The sequence below is a fragment of the Phascolarctos cinereus genome, unplaced genomic scaffold (assembly GCF_003287225.1).
Source record: "Phascolarctos cinereus isolate Bilbo 61053 unplaced genomic scaffold, phaCin_HiC Scaffold_726;HRSCAF=1367, whole genome shotgun sequence".
Classification (NCBI taxonomy): Eukaryota; Metazoa; Chordata; class Mammalia; order Diprotodontia; family Phascolarctidae; genus Phascolarctos; species Phascolarctos cinereus.
The window spans coordinates 241,184,103-241,205,610 of NW_027556098.1; the positions used below are offsets into that span (position 1 = coordinate 241,184,103).

Consider the following 21,508-nt stretch of genomic DNA (forward strand, 5'->3'; position numbering starts at 1 on the left):
AGAACTTGGGTTTATGTGACTTGTATCTATCAATATTTATTGTATTTGAAATGAAAGCATCTTAGTATTACTATAAAAATAGTTTTGACCTCAAGGACTCCTTGAAAGGGTTTCAGGGACCCTCAGATGTTTCCACACAGAACCACTGGCATATTCCCTTAGGCACCCCCGCCCCCAGAGTAAAGTATAAATAATACCAAGTATTTGTTAGGATGTTGTGAAGCCAATGGGCTACGTATTGTACAAAGTGCTTGATGTCATCTCTTTTCTTTTTAGTTGAACTACAAGGTAGAAGGGGAGAAAATAAAACACAAATACACTCTGGACCCTGAATTACCACAGTTTATTCAAGCCAAGGTCAATGCTCTCAACATGAGTGATGTGAGTACTTAGAATGCTGTGGATTTAATGATGGCTTAGCTGGGATTTATTGATTGATAATGTGATTCTTCTCAATCTAAGTGTTGTTAAGTTTATATATTGGAAACTTTAAGACCAAGTATAGAAACTTCTGGATTTTAAATTAAGCTCTGCCATAGAGTCATAGGGCTACAGGGGACAGACCTCTGAGTAATTACTAATTATTTTCATCTCACCACCTTCAGGTAGAACCACACTTTTACAGAAAGGCTTGAGAGCCCTTTTTTGTCTTAAGAGACTTGCAAAGAAAGTAATACCACTCCCCTACCTCAAATATTTAACATTCACTCAACAGAAACACTCAATAGTAGTTAGGAACTACTATTCCTGATACCTAACCTGGGGCTAAAATGTAATTTTTATTCATCCCTTCCTCGGTGGAGCTGAAGGTCATATAGTCATTTTTTGAATCAGGGCTAATCTTGCCCTTAACAACTGTTTTAAGTTACTACCCTGCCATATTTTTTCCAGGCTGAAAAATCCCTGTCTAGAAAACAAAATCAAGCCCAGAAGAAACTGAGTGTAATTTGAAAATGGTTCATTAAGATAGTTGCCTAGAGCAGAGAGGGCAAGTCACTTCTCCATGCTCTGGGGAACTCTTTTAAGACTCAAAGTTGCAAAAGAATATGCCCACTCGCTTTGGTCGAGAGCTTCCCCACATCTATGAGTTCACTTCATTATTGAAATCTCAGGTCCAGTCCCTCTCTCTATCCTTGTTTTGATTTTTTGAAAGTCAACCAGTTTCCTTTTTATTTAAAAAAAAAAAAGAAAAAAAGAAAAGAAAAGTCAAGAAATGCTACTTGATTCCCATGACTCACTGAAATTCTCTTAATGGAAGTGCTCTAGAATAGATCTGATGTCAGAGGATCTAGGTTCAAATTCTGGCTCTGCCAGGACCTAGGGTAAGTCTCTCAAGCTCTTTGGGCCAAAATTTCCTCATCTGTGAAATGAGGGGATTGGAATAAATGACCTCTCAGGTCCCTACCAGCTGGAAATCTATTGTTTGTAAGAGAGGTTTTATCTCCTGCTTATTTCTCAGGTTTGCAAAATATAATCTGTCCTCTGTTTCCTTAAGGCTCATTATAAAGAAGACTGGAAGAAAACACTTAAAAAAGGCTATGATTTGAAGCCAGATGCCATTCCAATACTTGCTGCAAAAGCTTCAAGGAATATTGCTAGTGATGTAAGTATAATTTGAATGATTTATCTTTTTTTCTATATCTTTCTATAGTATTTAAGGTCTACTCAAGGTGTTACACCCTCCATCAGGATAATGAAAATATCACACACAATAATTCTCTGCCGCTTGAGTTTACAATTAATTGCCAGTATTTTCTTATACTGCATCACTTTTGAAAAATCACTGTAAGTCAATTTAATTGGAGCAAATATTTTGCTTTCTTCTCAACTGTGGAAAATTTGGAATTTCCATGATCATTATTACTGTCAACTACTGGTACATTTTCTAATTTAAATTTCATTGTGGGAAGAACTGGAATTTATATGATTCTCAAACAGAAACATCTCAGTAATGTACAATGCTGTACAAGAATTGTATAATACTGTACAATGACAATAATCAGTCAATAAATATTTATTAAGCACCTACTGTGTGCCAGGAACTGTGCTAATCAATTCTGATATAATGAAAGGTAAAAGGTAGTCCCAGTTCTCAAGGAGCTTACAGTCTGATAGGGGAGACAAAGCAACATGCAAACAGGTATGTATAAAAGATAAATTGGAAGTAATTAACAAATTGAAGGCACTATGATAATAATAATAACTAACATTTATGTAGAACTTACTAGGTACCAGGCACTGTGCTAAGTGCTGGAATTAAGAGGGGTAAGGAAAGGCTTTCTATAGAATGTGAGATTCTAATTGGGACTTGAAGAAAGCCAGGGAAGCCAGGAGATAGAGATGAAAATTCCAAGCATGGGGGACAACCAAGAAAAATACCTTGAGTTGGGAGACAGACTGTCTTGTTTGTGGAACAGCAAAGAGGCCACGGTCATTGGATCAAAAAGTATGTGTGATGTGTGTGTGTGTGTGTGTGTGTGTGTGTGTAGGTACATTGAAGGGGGGCAGGGTGTGTCCTAGAAGACTGGAAAGGTATAGGGAGCAGGTTGTGAAGGGCTTTGAATGCCAAACAGCGGATTTTATATTTGATCCTGGGGCTGATAGGAAGCCCCTGGAGTTTATTGAGAAGGAGGGAGATCTGACATCATCAGACCTGAGTTAGATCCAAATGGAGGATGGACTAGAGTAGGAAGAGACTTGTGGAATTCTCTGTGGTGAAATCAAGCCAAAGCAAAAGGAATGAATTATTGTTTTAATTACAGAACTCTAGCCTTATTTTGTTTGGTGACCATACGTCATAATCTTACTGTTATTTTAGTAGGATGAATTATTTGGTAGAGGGAAACTCATTAATTTGCCTAGCACTAATTTGAGTTTTCAGTGATTTATACAAGGAATGGGCTGGTTTAGTTTTACCCAGCAAGTCATTTCTTCATAGAATGAACAAAGTCATAGTACAAGCACACTTGTAGAAGGAGCATATGAAAACATTTAGGAGGGCCAACTCAAACTTTCAAGACACTCATTTATTCAGTCAGTCGACAAGCATTTATATAATTCATTTGGGAATTACATATAATTTTTCTCTATTGATTAATAAAGGTCACCTAAGGCCTTCTACTGGCAAAGGATTCTATAGCTTGTTTGAGTTATCATAAGTAACTAAACTATATTTCTTTTTTATTTAATATTTTATTTTTCCTAATTACATGTAAAAACAATTTTTAACATTCATTTAAAAATTTTTTGAGTCCCAGATTCTCTCCCTCTCTCTCCTCTCTCTCTTTCCCTCCTCATTGAGAAGGCAAGCAATTTGATATAGGTTATACATGTGTAGTCATGCAAAATATATTTCCATCTGAACTATATTTCTTTCAAAATGTTACAGGTGTAGATGTTTCCCTAATCCATTCTAGATTAGATGCCCCAGTGCATCCAAGTAAATGTTTTACAGTTTAATACTTTATTGGTAGAGAGATAAATACTATATCCTTTCAAGGCTTTCGTTATCATTCTCTTTCCTCTAGTTCAAATATAAGGAGGCCTATGAGAAAGACAAAGGAAAGCAAGTTGGATTCCGTAGTCTTCAAGATGACCCTAAATTGGTTCACTATATGAATGTGGCCAAAATGCAGTCAGACCGTGAGTACAAGAAAGGTTATGAGGCCACCAAGACCAGGTATCATACACCCTTGGATATGTTCAGTGTGATGGCTGCGAAGAAGTCTCAGGAAGCCACTACCAACACTAACTACAGACAGCCAATCCATCATTACACCCTCTTGCCCGATGCCCTGCCTATGGAACATTCAAGAAATGCAATGCAGATCCAGAGTGATGTATGTATTAATCAATGGACTTGTTAAAATATATTAATTCTCAATTTATCTGATCCAAGTAATCAGGAAATTTTCATTTGCCACAGTTGGGCAGGAACAGGAATCTTATTTGCTCGATACAAAAGTTTATTGAGGAAGCCCCTGCTTTTCAGTGTTCCCCTCAGTTTCCAGAGATATCAGTGAAAGCTGAGTTATAGCATTTGACTCATTTAAGATTTATTCTGTCTAAATATAGATAGGCAATATGGTATAGTGGATAAAGAGTTGGCCTTGGAATCAGGAAGACTTGATTTCAACCCTGGCTTTTGATACATACTGTGTGACCCTGGGCAAGTCACTTAACGTCTCTTAGCCCTGCACAACTCTCTTAGATTCCAAGCTGCAAAGGAGATGCCAACCCACATTGGTAGAGGGATTGCCTTTCACCAGTGAAATCACAAGTCCAGTCTCTAAACCTACCTGACCAAATGGCTCAAAGCTAATCCTTGGATAAAATGGTAGATTTAAATAAGTTTATGGAATTCTGTGAGCCTTAGCTGCCTCATTTTTAAAGTAAGGGGATTGGATAAGATGAAGTGCAAGGTATCTTCCGGCTCTGACAGATTATGATGTTATATCTCTGGTATGAAAGACAGGTTTGAAACACATTAGACAGCAACTCTCCATTTCATCTCCAGTGTTTCTGGAAGTGGAGGCTCATGTGAGGACGGCTGTATTCTGTTAACTCTACCTATTCAACTCAACACTCTTTTTAAAATAGTTTTGATTCATAAAAGATCTTAGCTTTTTTCCTCTTTTCCCCCAATGATGTAAATATTATTAAAAACTGAAAGGAAATCACCCCATAAATTCTCCTAAGTAACAAATATGTGTTCTATTCACCTTCCCAAAGACTGTAGGGAGTAGAAAGTAGGTTGTTCCTATTGTATTTGCAATAATGAATAAATCATTCAGGGAAAGACGCCCAAGTTCTGACTGCTTCTGCCTGAGCGTTTCCCTGTTGTTTTCTAGAATCTTTATAAATCAGATTTCACCAACTGGATGAAAGGAATGGGGTGGCTGCCAGCAGAATCCCTAGAAGTGGAGAAAGCAAAGAGAGCTGGAGAGATTCTCAGTGAGAAGAAGTACCGCCAACATCCAGAAAAACTGAAGTTCACCTATGGCATGGATGCTATGGAACAAGTGCTTAACAAACATAACAAGCTGACTATGGACAAGGTGAAGCCCAACATTCTAGAATCAAATACAGAATCTTGAAATAACCTTCCTGTTCAGTCTCAGCATATGGGGGATTCCATGACTTTATTAAATAATTCCAGTGTCTAATAATTCACTGGTGCAGGTTTGCCAATTAGACCCATTCTCTTTCTTGGTGCACTGGAACAAGTACTTGACTAAGAATCGGGAAATCTAGGTTGTGATTTCAGTTCTGCCATTTCCTGGCTACGTGACCTTGGACCAGTTTGGTCGGGGTCATATTTTTTCTCATCTGTAACTTGCCAGTGTTGGTGCACAAGATCTTTAGCATCCCTCCCAGCTCCAAATGTCTGGTTCCTTGACTCTTACAAGAAATCTCTTCTTTATATCAATGATAAGTCATTGTCTCTACACCATGGCTAAATTCAAAGAGGATTGTAAATTAAGGCAGACTTTTGTGATCAGGACCATGAAACAGGTTTTGTTGCTCTAGTGAAAGTAGATTCACAGGGGATGAGGCCAGAGAGTTTCTTCCTCTTCCAACAATTTGGCCGATTTCCTAATGTTGGATTTATGCTACTTTCCTATAACGTTACCATGTGAATGTAGGGAATAGTGAGTTGGTTAATAATGTGATTTAAAAACTCATTGCTCTATTTTTAAAGAGATCCTTCAGCTTGGCTTCTCCAGAAACACTGACCCTAGTCCATTCACTCATTTTGCTGTTCACTTTTGGAACCTCTACATTTCCTTAATGTCCTTATTAAAATCAAAGTTAAAGAACAGACAGTACTCAGGTCTTTACCAAAAGAGCCTCAACAAGAATGAATTTGGGAAGTTGATTGTGTTCTGAATCTTCTGTATAGCATTCCTATTAATAAGCTCCAGAATAGGATTTTTTTTTGAAAACATCAAAATTGTCCAGAAACATCTAGAAACCACAAGGACCTAATTGTACATAAATCCTATTTTCTGGGATCCTCCTCATGGGGTCACTCCTCATGTTTTTCTCACTATAAAATGTCCAATCTTCCCACTGCAGAGGCTCTACACTGAGAAATGGAACAAAGACAAGACCACCATCCACGTTATGCCTGACACTCCAGATATTCTATTGTCCAGAGTAAACCAAGCCACCATGAGTGATGTAAGTAGATGAAGCTGAAAAAGGACCCGCAGCCTTCACTTAAAACATAATGTAATGTTTTCTACTTCCCTGATTTTCAAATCAGTATTGTGAGAGAGAGGAAAAAAAAGGATTGACTTTCTGGCCTGGGTAATAAAATGATCTTGTTTTCCTTCTTTGTGGATTAGAAACTCTACAGATCTGGCTGGGAAGAGGCTAAGAAGAAAGGATATGACCTGAGGCCAGATGCTATCTCAATACAAGCTGCAAAATCTTCTAGAGACATCGCCAGTGATGTGAGTTCTCTTAACTGGGCCTTAATTAAGATACAAGTACAAAGTCAGTGGTAAAATGAGACAGGCTTAAGTGAATCATGTACTGCTTTCCTTCTAAACATAGGCATCATTTATCCTTGATGAGACTTCTATTCTGCAGAACCTCTAAGAAAATTGAAGGAATTCGGTAGTTTTTCTCACTTGCCTCTTTGGACACATTATGGCTAGGTCTCTAAGACGACCTATTTCTCATCTACTTAACACACACTTTGATGCCTGCAGACTCCAATTGAGTCACTTATTATTTAATATACTTTTGAAATAATAATAGTAGTACACATTTTTATAGCATTTTAAGGGTTCCAGACACTTTACATACATTATCTCATTTGATTAGACAGCTGGAAAAAGAAATTAAATCTTTTTAACCCAAATTGATTTTTCCAGAAGTTTCTAATTTATTTTACATTGGTCTGGCAAGGCAATTCTCAGTATTAAGAGAGCATCATTTACAGTTTTGACTCAAGAATCCACTGGCCATGACATTTCCAGGGCCTAAAGGTGCTCTTAGGGGAAACTATGTCAGTAAATTCTCATGAGTAGACAGCAGGATAAAAACAAATCTTTTTTTTTAAAATAGGAGTATTTTAATAAATTTTTAAAAAATTAACAAGCACTTTTTCCCTCTCTCCCACCTCTCTCCTTCACTGGAAAAAGAAAAAAAACCAACACCCTCATAACAATATGCAAAGTCAAGCAAAACAGATCCCCATATTAGCCATGTCCAAAAATGTATGTCTCATTCTGCATAGCTAGTCTATCACCTTTCAGTCAGGTGATAGTTAGCATTGTTCTTCATCAGTCTTCTAGAATCATGGTTGATTATTGTATGCTGATTATAGTTCTTATGTCTTTCAAAGTTATTCATCCTTAGAATGTCATAATTAAAGTATAAAGTGTTCTTCTGGGTCAGGTAAGTCCTGTTCATATAAGTCTTCCTAGGCTTCTCTGAAACCATCTTATGGTACGATAGTATTCTATTATATTCCAATGCCACAAGTTATTCAGTTATTCCCTCTTCTTAACTCACCTGTATACAGATTGTGTACCGTGAGTCAGCCTTAATTTCTGAATTACTGGGATTCATACTGAGTTCGTTTTCCCTCATATCCTCTCAGCTTTTGGGGGCCAATATGGGAACTTGAGATGAAATCTTTTTTAACAAATCTATTTCTATTTAGCTCCTCTTTTGTTTAATTTAAACTAGCTGAGACCAAATACATTTTAAAATGGTAGCCGCCATATGGTTATGGGAACCTGTTCTCTTCCCTTATTCATTATCTCTGTCCCACTTTCTCCTTCTGCCCACAGTACAAGTACAAACAAGGCTATGAAAAAGCCAAAGGGAAGCACATTGGTTTCCGGAGCCTTGAAGATGATCCCAAATTAGTGCACTTCATGCAAGTGGCTAAAATGCAGTCTGACCGAGAATACAAGAAAGGCTATGAGAAGTCAAAGACATCATTCCACACTCCAGTGGATATGCTCAGTGTCGTGGCAGCAAAGAAATCACAGGAAGTGGCTACTAATGTCAACTACAAGCATTTGATCCACACATACAACATGCTTCCAGATTCCATGAACTTTGAGTTAGCCAAAAATATGATGCAGATCCAGAGTGATGTAAGTGAAAGACACAAGAATTTGTGCATATTGGCTCAGGGGTCCTTTAATACTTTTAATACTTTTAATACTTTGCCACACGGCAGAGGAAGAGGGAAAGCAAGAAAGCAAGTATGTCACTGATGATCTTTGCTCCTTCGACCTGATGCTGCCTTAAATTTTGTAATGCACAGTGACTATTTTGCTTTCCAGTTTTGCTGTGGCACTACACAGATGGTTAAAAACTAAAAAAATATATTTGTTTGTATAGTAGTGGCTATTAGAAAAATTATGCTAAACTGTACCAGTGAAGACCAGAGAAAGGCATGTAGATGGAGAACCCGGCACTCATGGCGACTCATTTGCTATATATAGGAGAAGGAAGGAAGGAGAGAAGAAAAGATAGAAAGAAGAAAGGAAGGAAGGAAAGTAAAAAAGGAAGAAATAAAGGAAGGAAGGAAAGGAGGAAGGAAGAGAGGGAGGAAGGGGAGACGGGGGGACTACGGGAAGGAAGGAAGCAAGGCAGAAAGGCAAGAAGGAAGGAAGGAAGATCTGAAGGAAGGAAGGAAGGAAAGAAGGAAAAGGTAGGGAAAGGTAGGGAAGGGAAGGGAAAGAAAGAGAAAGGGAGGAAGGAAAGGAAAATTTATTAGGTACCTACTACATGCCAGACACTGTGCTAAGTCAAAGTATTATATATTAGGCATTTTATAAATACTTTCTCATTTGGTCCTCACAACACCTCTGGGAAGTAGGCGCTATTATTATCCCCATTGTATAGTCAAGGAGAGTGAGGCGAACAGAAATTAAGTTACTTTTCCAAGATCACATAGCCAGTAAGTGTCTGAGGTTACATTTGAACTCAGGTCTTCCTGACTCCAGGCCCAGGGTACCATCCACTGTGCCACAGAAGAGAAGACTAAAATTAGGAACTACATACTACTGGAGCCAAAGGTAGTAACTAAAAAGAGACATGTGGGTTGACAGGGCATAGGCCATCCAAGCAGAAGCAGAGATAGTGTGATCCATGCAGGGTAAGAGCCAGAGCTGAGGGGAAAGCCCAGTTTGCCACAAAACATCTGTGAGGTCTTTAAAAAGCAGTGGTGGGTTGTGACAGACTAGGAAGTGGGATGGGGGAACTGCAACCCAGGGGCTGCCTGAAGTCTGATTAAAAACTAGATGCTTTCAAGATGACAAGATATATGATCCAAGTTGCTTGTAATATCTGGATGTAAATTAGTTTGGGGTAATGTTCCACAACAGAATGTTGTACTGTGAAAAAGAGAGCTGAACTTGGAATCATGGGACCTGAGGATAAATATCAGGTCCTCCATTTAATTGCCTGTGTGACTATGGGTGAATGACTTAGCCTCTCTGGGCCTCAGTTTTCTCATCTGTAAAATGACAGTACTGGACAAGCTGACCTCTAAGGTCCCTTCCAGCTCTAAATCTATGATCTAGGAAACTATGAGTCAGAAATAAAACTCCCACAGGCATCCATCCACTCATTGCATTTGAGTAGCATTTTTTCTTTCCAAGATAATTGTGAAAGGAAACTGACTTAAAGAACCCTGAACTTGGTAAAACTGTAACACCTGTGTTAAAATCTGAGCTCTGTCATTCCCTAGATGACCTCGGGCAAGTCACTTAACTTCCTTGGTTCTCAGTTTCCCCATCTGTAAAATGAGGACAAGGAATGTAGATTGAATTATCTCAATCTTTTTCCAGCTCTATAATGTCTCTTGATTTGGTGAAAAAACAATAAAAGCTGAATACTTAAAATGATTGAATTTTAATATTTTCTTTTTTGAAAACTAAAATGGAAGCTATTAACCATTATATATCCTGTGCTTGTTAATCTGTACTACTTCAGTGTTGTCCACAAAGCTAATCATTGTTTCATTCCCTCCCTCACTGCCTTTTTTTTTTTAAAGAATCAGTACAAAGCAGACTATGAGGACTTCATGAAAGGTATGGGATGGCTGCCCCTAGGCTCACTGGAAGCTGAGAAAAACAAGAAAGCCATGGAGATCCTCAGTGAAAAGAAGTACCGCCAGCATCCAGATACCTTGAAGTATTCTACTTTGATGGACTCGATGAACATGGTTCTAGCTCAGAATAATGCAAAAATTTTGAATGAGGTAAGTAAATATTTCAACAATTCACTTATTCAAAGGGAGGAGAAAGAACACAGAACTAGGAGTCAAAAGAGCTGGTACCAATCACTAGCTCTCTATGCTTCCAGCAATGTGACACTGAGAAAGTCACTTAGGTTCTCTGAGCCTGTTTCTTTCCCTGAAAAATGATCATAACAATACCATGCCTCACAGGGTTGAAAGAACCATACAAATTAATGTGTGTGAAAGTGCGTTGTAAATCATATAGCTGTGAAAACTTCAGGTATTGTTACTATATGCTTGAATACTTTAGGGAGATTAGGGATAATGGGTGAGAGTTGCAGTAAGACAGACATCAGGGGCATGTAGAGAAAAACTAAGAGGGCCGTCCCAAAGGAGGTAATTGTCTTCAAGCAATGACTAAATAGCTATTTGTCATGTATAAATCTGTCAACAAAATTTTATTAAGTGCATTAGAGATACAAAGACAAAAATGAAACCATCCCTGCCCTTAAGGAATTTCCATTCTATCAGGGAATTTTGTTCAGATACAGGTTGGACTGATGGCCAGTGAGGTCCCTTCTACTATGGAATTCTGTGATTCAGTGTCCCTGGGAGATTATGGACATGGGTTCCTCCCCCCCATTAGTAAAGATTGCAACTTTTCCACACTATTATTATTTCTATTGCATAAAATGTTTCTCTATATAAATGCATATGTTTCTGGATAAACATGTTATACCCAGGTTGTTCTAAAAGTCTCAATGCCTTTTTAGGCTACTAAAACTGTAGCAGTTCTTCAATTTGGTAAGCAGGTCTCAATGACAGTTAATTAAGTTTGGAAAATAGCAGTGACCTGTGTATAAATCTTCCGCATTACTGATGCAAGAAAATGCCTAAAGAACTACAGGTAATGAAAAAAAAGTGTGAGATGTGCATATTTAGAGATATCTCCACTGCAGATGTTCACATGGACTATTCATGCCCAACCTGTGGTAGAGCCACTGTACCTTAAACCTCGACATGGTGAAACATTTTGGTCCCCTTCAAGCATGAAAGACAACAGCCATATGAGCCCTGCATAAACTGGGATTGACTTGTTGCTGTAGTGACTGAGTGCCAGTTTGTGAGGTAGAACCAGTGGACCCTATGACAGATGTGCAGATGTTGGCAAGCTGTGGCCAGGCTCTTACCAACTGAACTGCTATGATATAGTCACAATCTAGGGAACCCTATGGCCATACCAAAACACCCCCAGGATACTCAGTTCATAAGTAGAAATGGTGAGGGGCCATTCTAGAACCTAGAGACATACCATCATATCCTTATTACCTCCTCCATCAGTTCTACAGAATAATGATCCTTTTTAGACCAGAAAATTTAAATTGTATCTCTTAGAAGAACATTGGCCTAATAGGTAATATTCAGACTTCCATTCCTATTTCAAGACTAGAAATTCTAAAATGTCCATAATTGTCAAAAAAGACCAGGAGATTCTTCCCATGGATTAGCAAGAGGTCTCCTTAAGCAAATTTCACATCTTTAGTGGTTGCATTTTTAGGGTATGACATAGAGACTAGAAAAGGAAGGTTAGTGCTATATGGGATATTCAAGATCTAAACCAACCCCCTCATTTTATATAAAAGGAAATTGAGGTCCAGAGGAGTGAAGTGATATACCAAAAGTAAGATCATGGGTTAGTGCCATAGCTGGAAAGAGGTGCCCTAACCTCCTGATCTAGTTTAGTCTAGTTCTATTCATCTTTTCACTTCAACAGAGCTAATTCACAATTGGCCCCTTAAAATTAAGTTCTTGAAACAACAGCTTCTGTATATGGATAAACTGTGAGATTTCCAGACAGGGTTTTCAATTTTAATTTTATTATTTTTTAAATTAAACATTAAATTTTCCTTACTTTACTTCCTCCCTCCCCTCTTATTATTGTTTGTTTGGTTTTTTGTGTGTGTTTTTTAGGCAATTGGGGTTAAGTGACTTGCCCAGGGTCATACAGATAGTAAGTGTCAAGTGTGTAGTCTGAGGCTGGATTTGAACTCAGGTACTCCTGACTTCAGGGCCTGTGCTCTATCCACCTAGCTGACCCTCCCTCCCCTCTTATTAAACAACAAAAGAAGAATGGAAGGGAGGGAGGGAGAAAGGAAGGGAAGGAGAGGGAGAGGGAGAGAGAGACAGAGAGACAGAGACAGAGAGAGAGAACCCTTGTAACAAATGTGCATAGTTAAGCAAGCAAATTCCCACATTGAGCGTGTCCAAAATTTTATGACTTATTTTACATCTTGAATCCGTCCGATCTATTTCAAGAAGTGGAAATCACGTTTCATCTTTGATCCTCTGGCATCATGGTTTGTTACTGTATTGATCAGTTTTCTCTGAGAGATTTTTTTTGTTCTAACTTCACTATTTTTGGATTTCCTAGCATCTCTACAAGCAAGCTTGGGAAGCAGATAAGACCAAAGTTCACATCATGCCTGATCACCCTCAGATTGTTCTGGCAAAAGCAAATGCAGTTAACATGAGTGATGTAAGTATGTGTGTCCCTGCCACGGTTTCCATGTCTTTGCCATTAGAATCCATTCTTTCATTCGTTAGATAAGCAAATATTCATTGAGTACCTATTATATGCGTGGCACTGTGCTCAATACTATGAGGATATAAAACTAAAGAGAGACATTCGACTCACAGTACAGGCTTTTGTGTCTAATGAAAATAATGGTGGCATTCCAGTCATGAAATCTAAAGTCCTATCCTTTCTCATCCTATGTTCATCCTCTCTCTGCAATTTAGAAACAGGATTGTTGATGGGATGGCACCTAGATATCCAGAGGTCTAAAACACTGAAAGAGTGGCAGCATTACAGTTTGCTACAATAGCAATCTGTGGCTGTATTACCTTCAAGACTAAGAAGGAACACTCTGGCACCAGGAGAGAGATGTGAGAGAAGAGGAGGAATAAGCCTGAGCTTTCATTTCTTTAGTGTTTGTGGAGACTCACCTGTGTGAAATTCTCAGGTGGGGAAGGAAGGCAGAACCGTTATTAGAGCCTAGGATGAGGAAATATCATACTATATGTTATACTAGTTATAGTATTGGGTATTGTATTTTTCTTTTCTTTGTGTAACTGGAATTGATGTATAATTTTTCTCTCCCAAAAACTTTTCCTTACTTAAGATTCCTCCTACAGGGTTGAAGAATCACTGATGTTCTTAGAATTCCATATGTTTAAAAGAACCAATTAAAACATTGTGAGTTTGGTTTGAGGTATCTCTGAAAATATAGATCTTGCTCTCTCTGCTCTTTAATTTTTTCTTTGATCTATGACATCAGTACGGTAAGTGGAGAGAATTAGCTTGGCAGAAGATTTCCAATCCAACCACCAATACTCCTTTTGTGCCCTTATGCTTCTTTTTACAGAAAATATACAAACTTTCCTTAGAAGAGGCGAGGAAGAAGGGATATGATCTCAGAACTGATGCAATTCCTATCACTGCTGCCAAAGCTTCTAGAGACATTGCTAGTGATGTAAGTCTGAATGGAAATGATCACCTGGACTTTTATTTCCCATGCAAGCACATTTCATCAAGGTTGACTTCTAGAAACATTAAAGAGACAATGTGCCTGCCAACAAAAGAATTAGATTGTTCACGAGCCCATCTTGTCAGTGGATACACCAAAGTTCTCTCTTGTAGTCTTTCTATGACCCTATAAATTGGTCTAACAATACTAGTCACTAAATGAAGCTCATTGTATATTTGAAGAACCTTGTTGTATTCTATGAGGCCTATAAAGGCAATTTCACAGTGCTATGATGTCCCACTCCTCAAGAACAGATTTTTACTCATCATTCAGTTGTACTGAGTGATCAAGAGTTTTCAGAACAATGAGTTGGACAAACTCCACTGTTCTTTTATGCATGGGAGTCATTATGTACACTAGAAAGAACTTGGAGTCAGAGGACCTGAGTTTGAATCATCCGTCATATCTCTACAAACCTCAGTTTTCCTATCTGTAAAATATGAGTATATGGAAGTGATGGGACTGGACTAGATGATAGCAAGCCTAAATCCATAATCCCGTGAATTAGCAGTATTTAATATCCTTTTTTTTGCCTTGATTTTTACTTAAGGAGAAGTTCTTTGACATACATCTTCTTATTTTATTCACAGTATAAATACAAATATAATTATGAAAAGGAAAAGGGGAAGATGGTTGGTTTCCGTAATCTTCAAGATGACCCCAAACTAGTCCACTACATGCAAGTGGCTAAAATGCAATCTGAAAGGGAATATAAGAAAAACTACGAGAATACCAAGACCCGCTACCACACTCCTGCTGACATGCTCAGTGTCACAGCAGCCAGGGATGCCCAGGCCAACATAAGCAACATTGCCTACAAGCACCTGATTCACAAGTATATCCTCCTTCCTGATGCCATGAACATTGAATTGTCCAGGAATATGCATCGCATTCAAAGTGACGTAAGGCTGTGTTTCCTTTTGGGTTGTTGATTGTTGGTCTCAAGATGTGAAAAGAGATTGTATTTTTCTTTTCCAGCAGACAAATGCTCCCTACAAATAGTGGGTAAGGTAAAGCAGAATTTGCTTCTTCTTTTTATAGAATGAATATAAACAGGACTACAATGACTGGTACAAAGGTCTTGGCTGGAGTCCAGCTGGTTCTCTGGAAGTGGAGAAGGCCAAGAAAGCTACTGAATATGCAAGTGATAGGAAATACCGTCAGCACCCTAGCAACTTTCAGTTCAAGAAACTAAGCGACTCTATGGACATGGTGCTTGCAAAACAGAATGCACACACCATGAATAAGGTAAAATACATGTCATTCATTCTGAATGAGCTTCCTGCCCCAGACTGGTGTTGAAAGGAAGGGATGTTTGGCAGGGTTCTAGTTTTTCATTTGGAGCCTTTAAAATCATTCTCCCATTTCTGAACAATTGAAAATCACTCCAGAATACTTTTGCCTCTTCTTCTCCTATCTTCTGTTTTCTTCTGTCTTATATCACTTTTCCTTTTTTCCTTTAAAAATTTCCTGTCTTTTTATTCTCCCTCACAAAACTCCAAAGTGTGTGCTGGGTTGGCAGAAGGTTGGAAGGGAAAGGGAGATATTGTTAGGGAATACAAGGCAGGGAAGCCTGATTAGTGGTCAGTTATTATAATACCCTTTCACCCTTCATCTACTCTTGCCCTCACTGAAATTTCAAAGTATCTCTGATTACTATCAAATTATTTGAAATTCCATATACATTTGGGCTGTGCTTTTTCTCTTCATTTCCATATTTTATTTGCTTCTCTTTCACATTTTTTTAGAGCATTTATCTCGTTATATTTGAAGAATTGCCTGAGAAACCTCAGTTCTGTTTTGGGTTGTTCCTGAGTACATCTTTAATAACTGCTTATTCATTTTCTATAATAATATTGACTCAACACATTAATAAATAACTCTACTCAAGTAGGCATAATATGTATAATCACAGAATATCAGAATTGGAGGGACTTCAGAATTCATCTAATACCTGAGCAGAAATGCCCTCAAATGGTAGGTTGGGATCCAAGCTTCCATCTGAAGACCCCTAATGATGGTGAGCTCATTAATTTCAGCAACTGATCATTCCTCTTGTGGACACTTGTTGGGAGCTTTTCCTCACCAGCCAAAATCTACCTTTCTTCAAACTCTACCTGTTACTCCTAGTCTTAACCCTTGGAACCATGCAAGACAAATTTACTCACCCTTCTATTTAATATTCATTCCACTATTTAAAAACAACTATAATATGTCCTATCCTTCTACACAAGTCTTCTCCTCTACAGGCTAAATCTTCCTATGGCATAGTTTGGAATCCCCTTATCATTTTGGTCACCTTACTTGGAATGAGTTCTGGCTTATAAATATCCTCAAAATGAAATGGAAAGAATAAATATAAAATAACTGCAAAGAATATATACTGAATAGAGTAAAATTGTCTAATAACCTTTACCATTCTGAATAGTTTGTTGCTATAAGGCAGACTATGATTAAAATAGCCTTTTGGGCTGCTATGTCCCATTATTGAGTTTACAATCCACTGAAAACTCAACATCTTTTTAAATATGGTTTTCCCCATCTTATACTTAGGCAGTTAATTTTTTAAAAAATACACAGGACTTTATTTTCATTTCTATTAAGTTTCATTTTATTTTCTTTAGCTCCTCATTCTAGACTGTTGCAATTTTTGAGATCTCAGTTCTGTCATCCAACTGCCTGCCTCAACTTTGTATCATCCACAAATTTAATGAGACATACTTTCCTAACTTCCTCTAAACCATTTACTCAAACATTGAATAAAACAGAACAAAATATGGAGCTTTTTGGTGCTAAAATATAGACTTCTTTCCAGGTTAACACCAATTTATTAATCATTACTATTTGGGTCAGGTCATTCAATCTGTTCTCAAACCACCAAATGTTTCTATAATTGAGCTCCTGTCTTTTCATATTATCTATAAGGATACCATAAAATTCTTTGTTAAACCCCTTGCTAAAATCTGAATATATAATATCCAGGATATCACTCCTAATATATTTCTAGTAATCTTGCGCAATAAGGCAGTGAGTTTGGCTTGTTCTAAGATAATGGGTTTATAGAATCATAGGTTTAGAACTAGAAGAGACCTTAGAAGTCATCAAATTCAACTCCCTTATTTTATAGATGAGTAAATTGAGGCCCAAAGAGGCTAAATAACTTGTTTAAGGTAATAGAATTTGTAAGTATCTGAGGTGAGATTTGACCTCTAATTCCAAATCCAGTGTTCTATCTGCTATACCTTGCTTCCTCTCCCCAAAAACCTTTGTCCAAGAGAGATTAAATTACTTGCCTAATGTCAAATAATTGACATTATCTCCCTCTCCTCCTCCCCCTCCCTCTTTCCTTCCCCCTCCCTTCCCTCACTTCCTCACTCCTCCCTTCCTCATTTTCAACGAACTGATGCTGGTTTATATGGCTCATCATCACCTCCCTAAGCTTTCACAAACTATCCTTTATAAAATCACTCTAAAACTTTGTCAGGGATAAAAGATAAACTTCCTAAGTTATCATATAAGAAATCCGTATTCTCCTTTTTGAAAACTGGGACAGTACTCACCTATCTTCAGTTTTGTGCTGCTTTTCTTTTTTTTAGATGATTTCTCAAAGATTAATGACAGTGGATTATCAATTATATCCACAAGGTCTTTCAGTATCCTGGAATGTAGTTCGTCTGGGCTAGGTCATTTGAATGTGTTGAAAGTGCCTATCATCTTATTATCTCCTCGCTTAGCTGAGATTTCATTTCCTATTAACCATTTTGTTCTAGACTTCCTAGTCTGAATACATGGGTTGAGAAAACACAAGCCAGATTGACATTTCCTTTGCTTTTGGAATTTTTTTTTTAAAAGAGTGCATTTCTTCCCTACCCTATATGATTATTCTAATGACTTACCCATTCTATTTCTCCTTAGTATTTATATACTGTTGATTGGAACAAAGACAAGACTCAGATTCATGTTATGCCAGATACACCAGATATTCTACAGGCCAAGCAGAACCAGACCTTGTTTAGTCAGGTAAAGATATTTAAAGCTGCTTGATGTTAAGTATACAAACTTCTTTTTAGGCTTGGTAAAAATATTGATTGATTTAATAGAGAACATACTTTAGAAACACAGAAGGAAAAGAAGTAGAGTACTCAATGAGTTCAATCCAATTACTGCTACACACTCAGATATATCTCCCATAAGTGAATTTGACTACCTTCAAAAAGAAAATTTTTGCTGTCAATTCATCATGTGTGCCACTTGTCCTGGTCATACCCTAACCTCTGTGTCCAAAGCTTGGACTGAGAAAATGCTTAGCAATAGGAGGAAAGGTACCTTAAATTATTCTTTTTCTTCCCTTTTCAATAACGGACACAATCGAAGATGATGAGCCGTCTCAGTGCTCTCAGGGATTCTGATTTCACACTTGGCTATTTCCAGTCCTAAAACCCCAATGGCAATAAAGAAATATTTTAACATCCACCAATGACCTAGTCAGTACAACTACAATGAATCAATCAACAAATATTTGCCTCCTATGTTCCAAGCATTGTTCCAGGTGGGATAAATGACCAACACACACACAGACATACACACACAAAATCCAAGAGTCACTGTCTTCAAGGAGTTTACATTCTATTTGGGAAGACAACAAGTACATACATAAGCATCTGTAATTGCAGATTAAAAAGGTATCCTGTGTCTAGAATATGCCTTTGAAGCTCAAGTAGGACTGGATGACATAATTGGAAATAAAATAAAAATTCATATTGTCTGACTATTGAGATAATAAAAAAGGCTTTTAAGAAATGCCAAGGTTGCCTCTTGTGTCTCCAAATTATAAAAGATGCTGGAATGTGGCCATGCCCTCTTCAATTATTATTTTTGTTTTAAAGATCTACTAAAAATTGAGGAAAATAACAAAAATCTCTTTAATTTTAGAAACTGTATAAACTTGGATGGGAAGAAGCATTAAAGAAAGGCTACGACCTCCGACCTGATGCAATTTCAGTACAGTTGGCCAAAGCCTCAAGAGACATTGCCAGTGATGTAAGTAACATATCAAGTGCTGTTATGTCACTTCTGTTTGACAACGTGATTGGTTTTTATATGAATAGTTGCTATTAACAATGATTATTTAAAATACATTAAGGAGGACTATTTTTCAAATCTAGAATTCAGCTTTTTAAAATGCTTTGTTTCTGACACCCAACATATTAGCTATTCTTTTAGGTTTGTGGCATCTGTATATTTGATATGCATTTCTTGCATATCTTTATTTATTTGAGTGATTGATAAAAATGTTGAATAAGAAACCAAATCAAATGCAGTCTAATAAAAAATCCATTTGCAAACATTTATGAAAAGCATGGCTTTTCTTTAATGAAACTGGTACTGAAAACCAAAAATTTTAAAGCGGGTATTATTTACCTTTTTTGTCATGCCCTTTGGAAGGCTAGTGAAGTCTATGTACCTCTTCTCAAAATAATGATTTAAATGCGTAAAAGTTTAAATTCATAAAAAAGTTAAAATGAAATATAATTATTAACATGTTAAAAAAAGTTCACAGATTCCAAGTTAAGAACTCTTGTCCTAGAGATATGTTAATTTTTCTATGTATCAATAAATGGAGACCTTCAGAATGATAATGACCCAATAAACTCTCTTCAGGAAATTATGGATCCACATAAATGTGCTGTAATCTGGTATGCACTCCTCTATCTTTTCATTGAGTATGCCCTGAGAGACATTGTGACACCTTGTTGAAATTTAGATAAGCTCTTTTGTTGACTTTCTAATATATCTCGCTGGTTCTAGTTAGGTTTTGCTATGTCAGAAAAATAGATGCTCCTGACTATCTCCATAATCTCCCTTGATCATCTGTCTGTTCCATTTATCTTACTAAACATCCACAGATAAGACTTATGTGGCTTACTAACAGTGTAGAGAGACTTCCACCTCTTTAAATGTCGAAGAAGAGAGCGTCATTCAAACGTGTAGACTTACGAGATTTGATTTAATTTGCCTTGTCTTTCTGTTGATTTTTTAAAAATTGTGTTACTTGTGATTTCAGTACAAGTACAAGGAAGGCTACCGCAAACAACAAGGCCATCATGTTGGATTCCGTAGCATTGAAGATGACCCCAAACTGGTACTATCCATGAATGTGGCCAAAATGCAGAGTGAGAGGGAATACAAGAAGGACTTTGAGAAATGGAAGACCAAGTACACCAGTCCAGTGGACATGCTGGGAGTAGTTTTGGCCAAGAAATGTCAGACTTTAGTCAGTGATATTGACTACAAGCATCCCCTACACCATTGGACATGTCTGCCAGACCAGACAGCCATTATTCAAGCTAAAAGAGTATATGAGCTACAGAGTGATGTAAGTTTCATTTGATTAAAATATTTTAAAATGTTATTAAGTTATTAGATAAAACATTGCATTTTGAAGAATTATTTTGTAATAGAGAAAGCAAAAAAACAAAAACAAAACAACCAAACTCCAACAACCTAAGTTAACTGTTAGTGATGTTTGCTTTATGATGCATGCTAAAAGTTAAGTTAAATATTCCAAATGAAAAAAAAAATGATCTCGTTGGATCTGATTTGTCCTCCCACAGAACATGTACAAGTCCGATCTCCAATGGCTCAAAGGGATAGGATGGAGCCCACTGGGTTCTTTGGAGGCTGAAAAGAATAAGAAGGCTTCAGAAATCATCAGTGAAAAGAAATATCGGCAACCAGCAGATAAAAACAAATTCACCAGTCTTCCTGATGCCATGGACATAGTCTTGGCAAAGACAAATGCCAAAAACAGGAGTGATGTGAGTTGCTATTAGGAGATGAATTATAATCAGAGAGATTGATGTTTTATACTTAAATGTTTTACTGATGTTCTCACCTTCCCATGCCAAATCAAGTAATAAATGGTTTGAACATGGCATGTTTTTTTTTCCTTACTCAAGACAAATGCATTTTCTATGATGAGAAAAATAGTGAATATCTCAACTTTTCCTTGAAGATTGACTATAACAAAGCCGTAGGTTAAATTCTGAGGAACTGAAGGGTATGCTGAGACATGTTATGTGCTTTAGCATGGGTAGTGGGAGAAATGTAAGGGAGCTGAGGTAGTTATAACTGTTAAGTCCTTACAGTTGGCTTACATGCATATGATTTACTAAAATAGAGACAAATTTTGTCTCAGAGTCAGATTTCTCAGAACTTATGGCTTCCATTCCCACCTCCAACCTAGTTGCTGACTTTTCTGACCTTTACATAGTAAGGTAGCAGTGTAGATTCTATTCTCCGCGGGGGTGGGGATCCCTTATTTCTTTTAAATGTCTGAACCTTGTAACCAGAGGCTGAATGACAACACCATGATTCTGTAGCTGGCAGAAAAGGTTAAAGTAGGAGTTTAAAGGATTCTAGGAATAGAAAGGATCTGATTCATCTAAACTGAGGTTATCTAGACCTGATTTTACACAAGAGAAAACTGAGAGAAAAGGACATGATGTGTAAACTTTTTCTACCAATGCAGATCCAGCAACAATGATGTGACTTAACAGTTTTAAGTAGCTGTCTGGGATACTAGGAGGTTAAAAGATTTGCCTCTGATCACATAGCTAGTTGATGGAGGAGCTAGGACTAGAATCCAAATATCCTGAATATTCTTTCTACCTTTACCACAGTTTGGGGGTAATTGTGGAGGTAA

At 37.4% G+C, this 21,508-nt stretch overlaps 1 protein-coding gene across 1 annotated transcript in view; it reads left to right on the forward strand.

The window, feature by feature from the left end:
• Window positions 1-21,508, forward strand: part of NEB (nebulin) — a 232,193-nt gene that overhangs the window by 61,714 nt on the left and 148,971 nt on the right. The window contains 16 exon segments of the mRNA XM_078146167.1: window positions 277-381; window positions 1,496-1,603; window positions 3,528-3,839; window positions 4,851-5,057; window positions 6,079-6,183; window positions 6,351-6,458; window positions 7,809-8,120; window positions 10,031-10,237; window positions 12,648-12,752; window positions 13,642-13,749; window positions 14,394-14,705; window positions 14,845-15,051; window positions 17,719-17,823; window positions 18,736-18,843; window positions 19,868-20,179; window positions 20,418-20,621. Of these exon segments, the coding sequence (XP_078002293.1) occupies window positions 277-381; window positions 1,496-1,603; window positions 3,528-3,839; window positions 4,851-5,057; window positions 6,079-6,183; window positions 6,351-6,458; window positions 7,809-8,120; window positions 10,031-10,237; window positions 12,648-12,752; window positions 13,642-13,749; window positions 14,394-14,705; window positions 14,845-15,051; window positions 17,719-17,823; window positions 18,736-18,843; window positions 19,868-20,179; window positions 20,418-20,621 (2,925 nt within the window).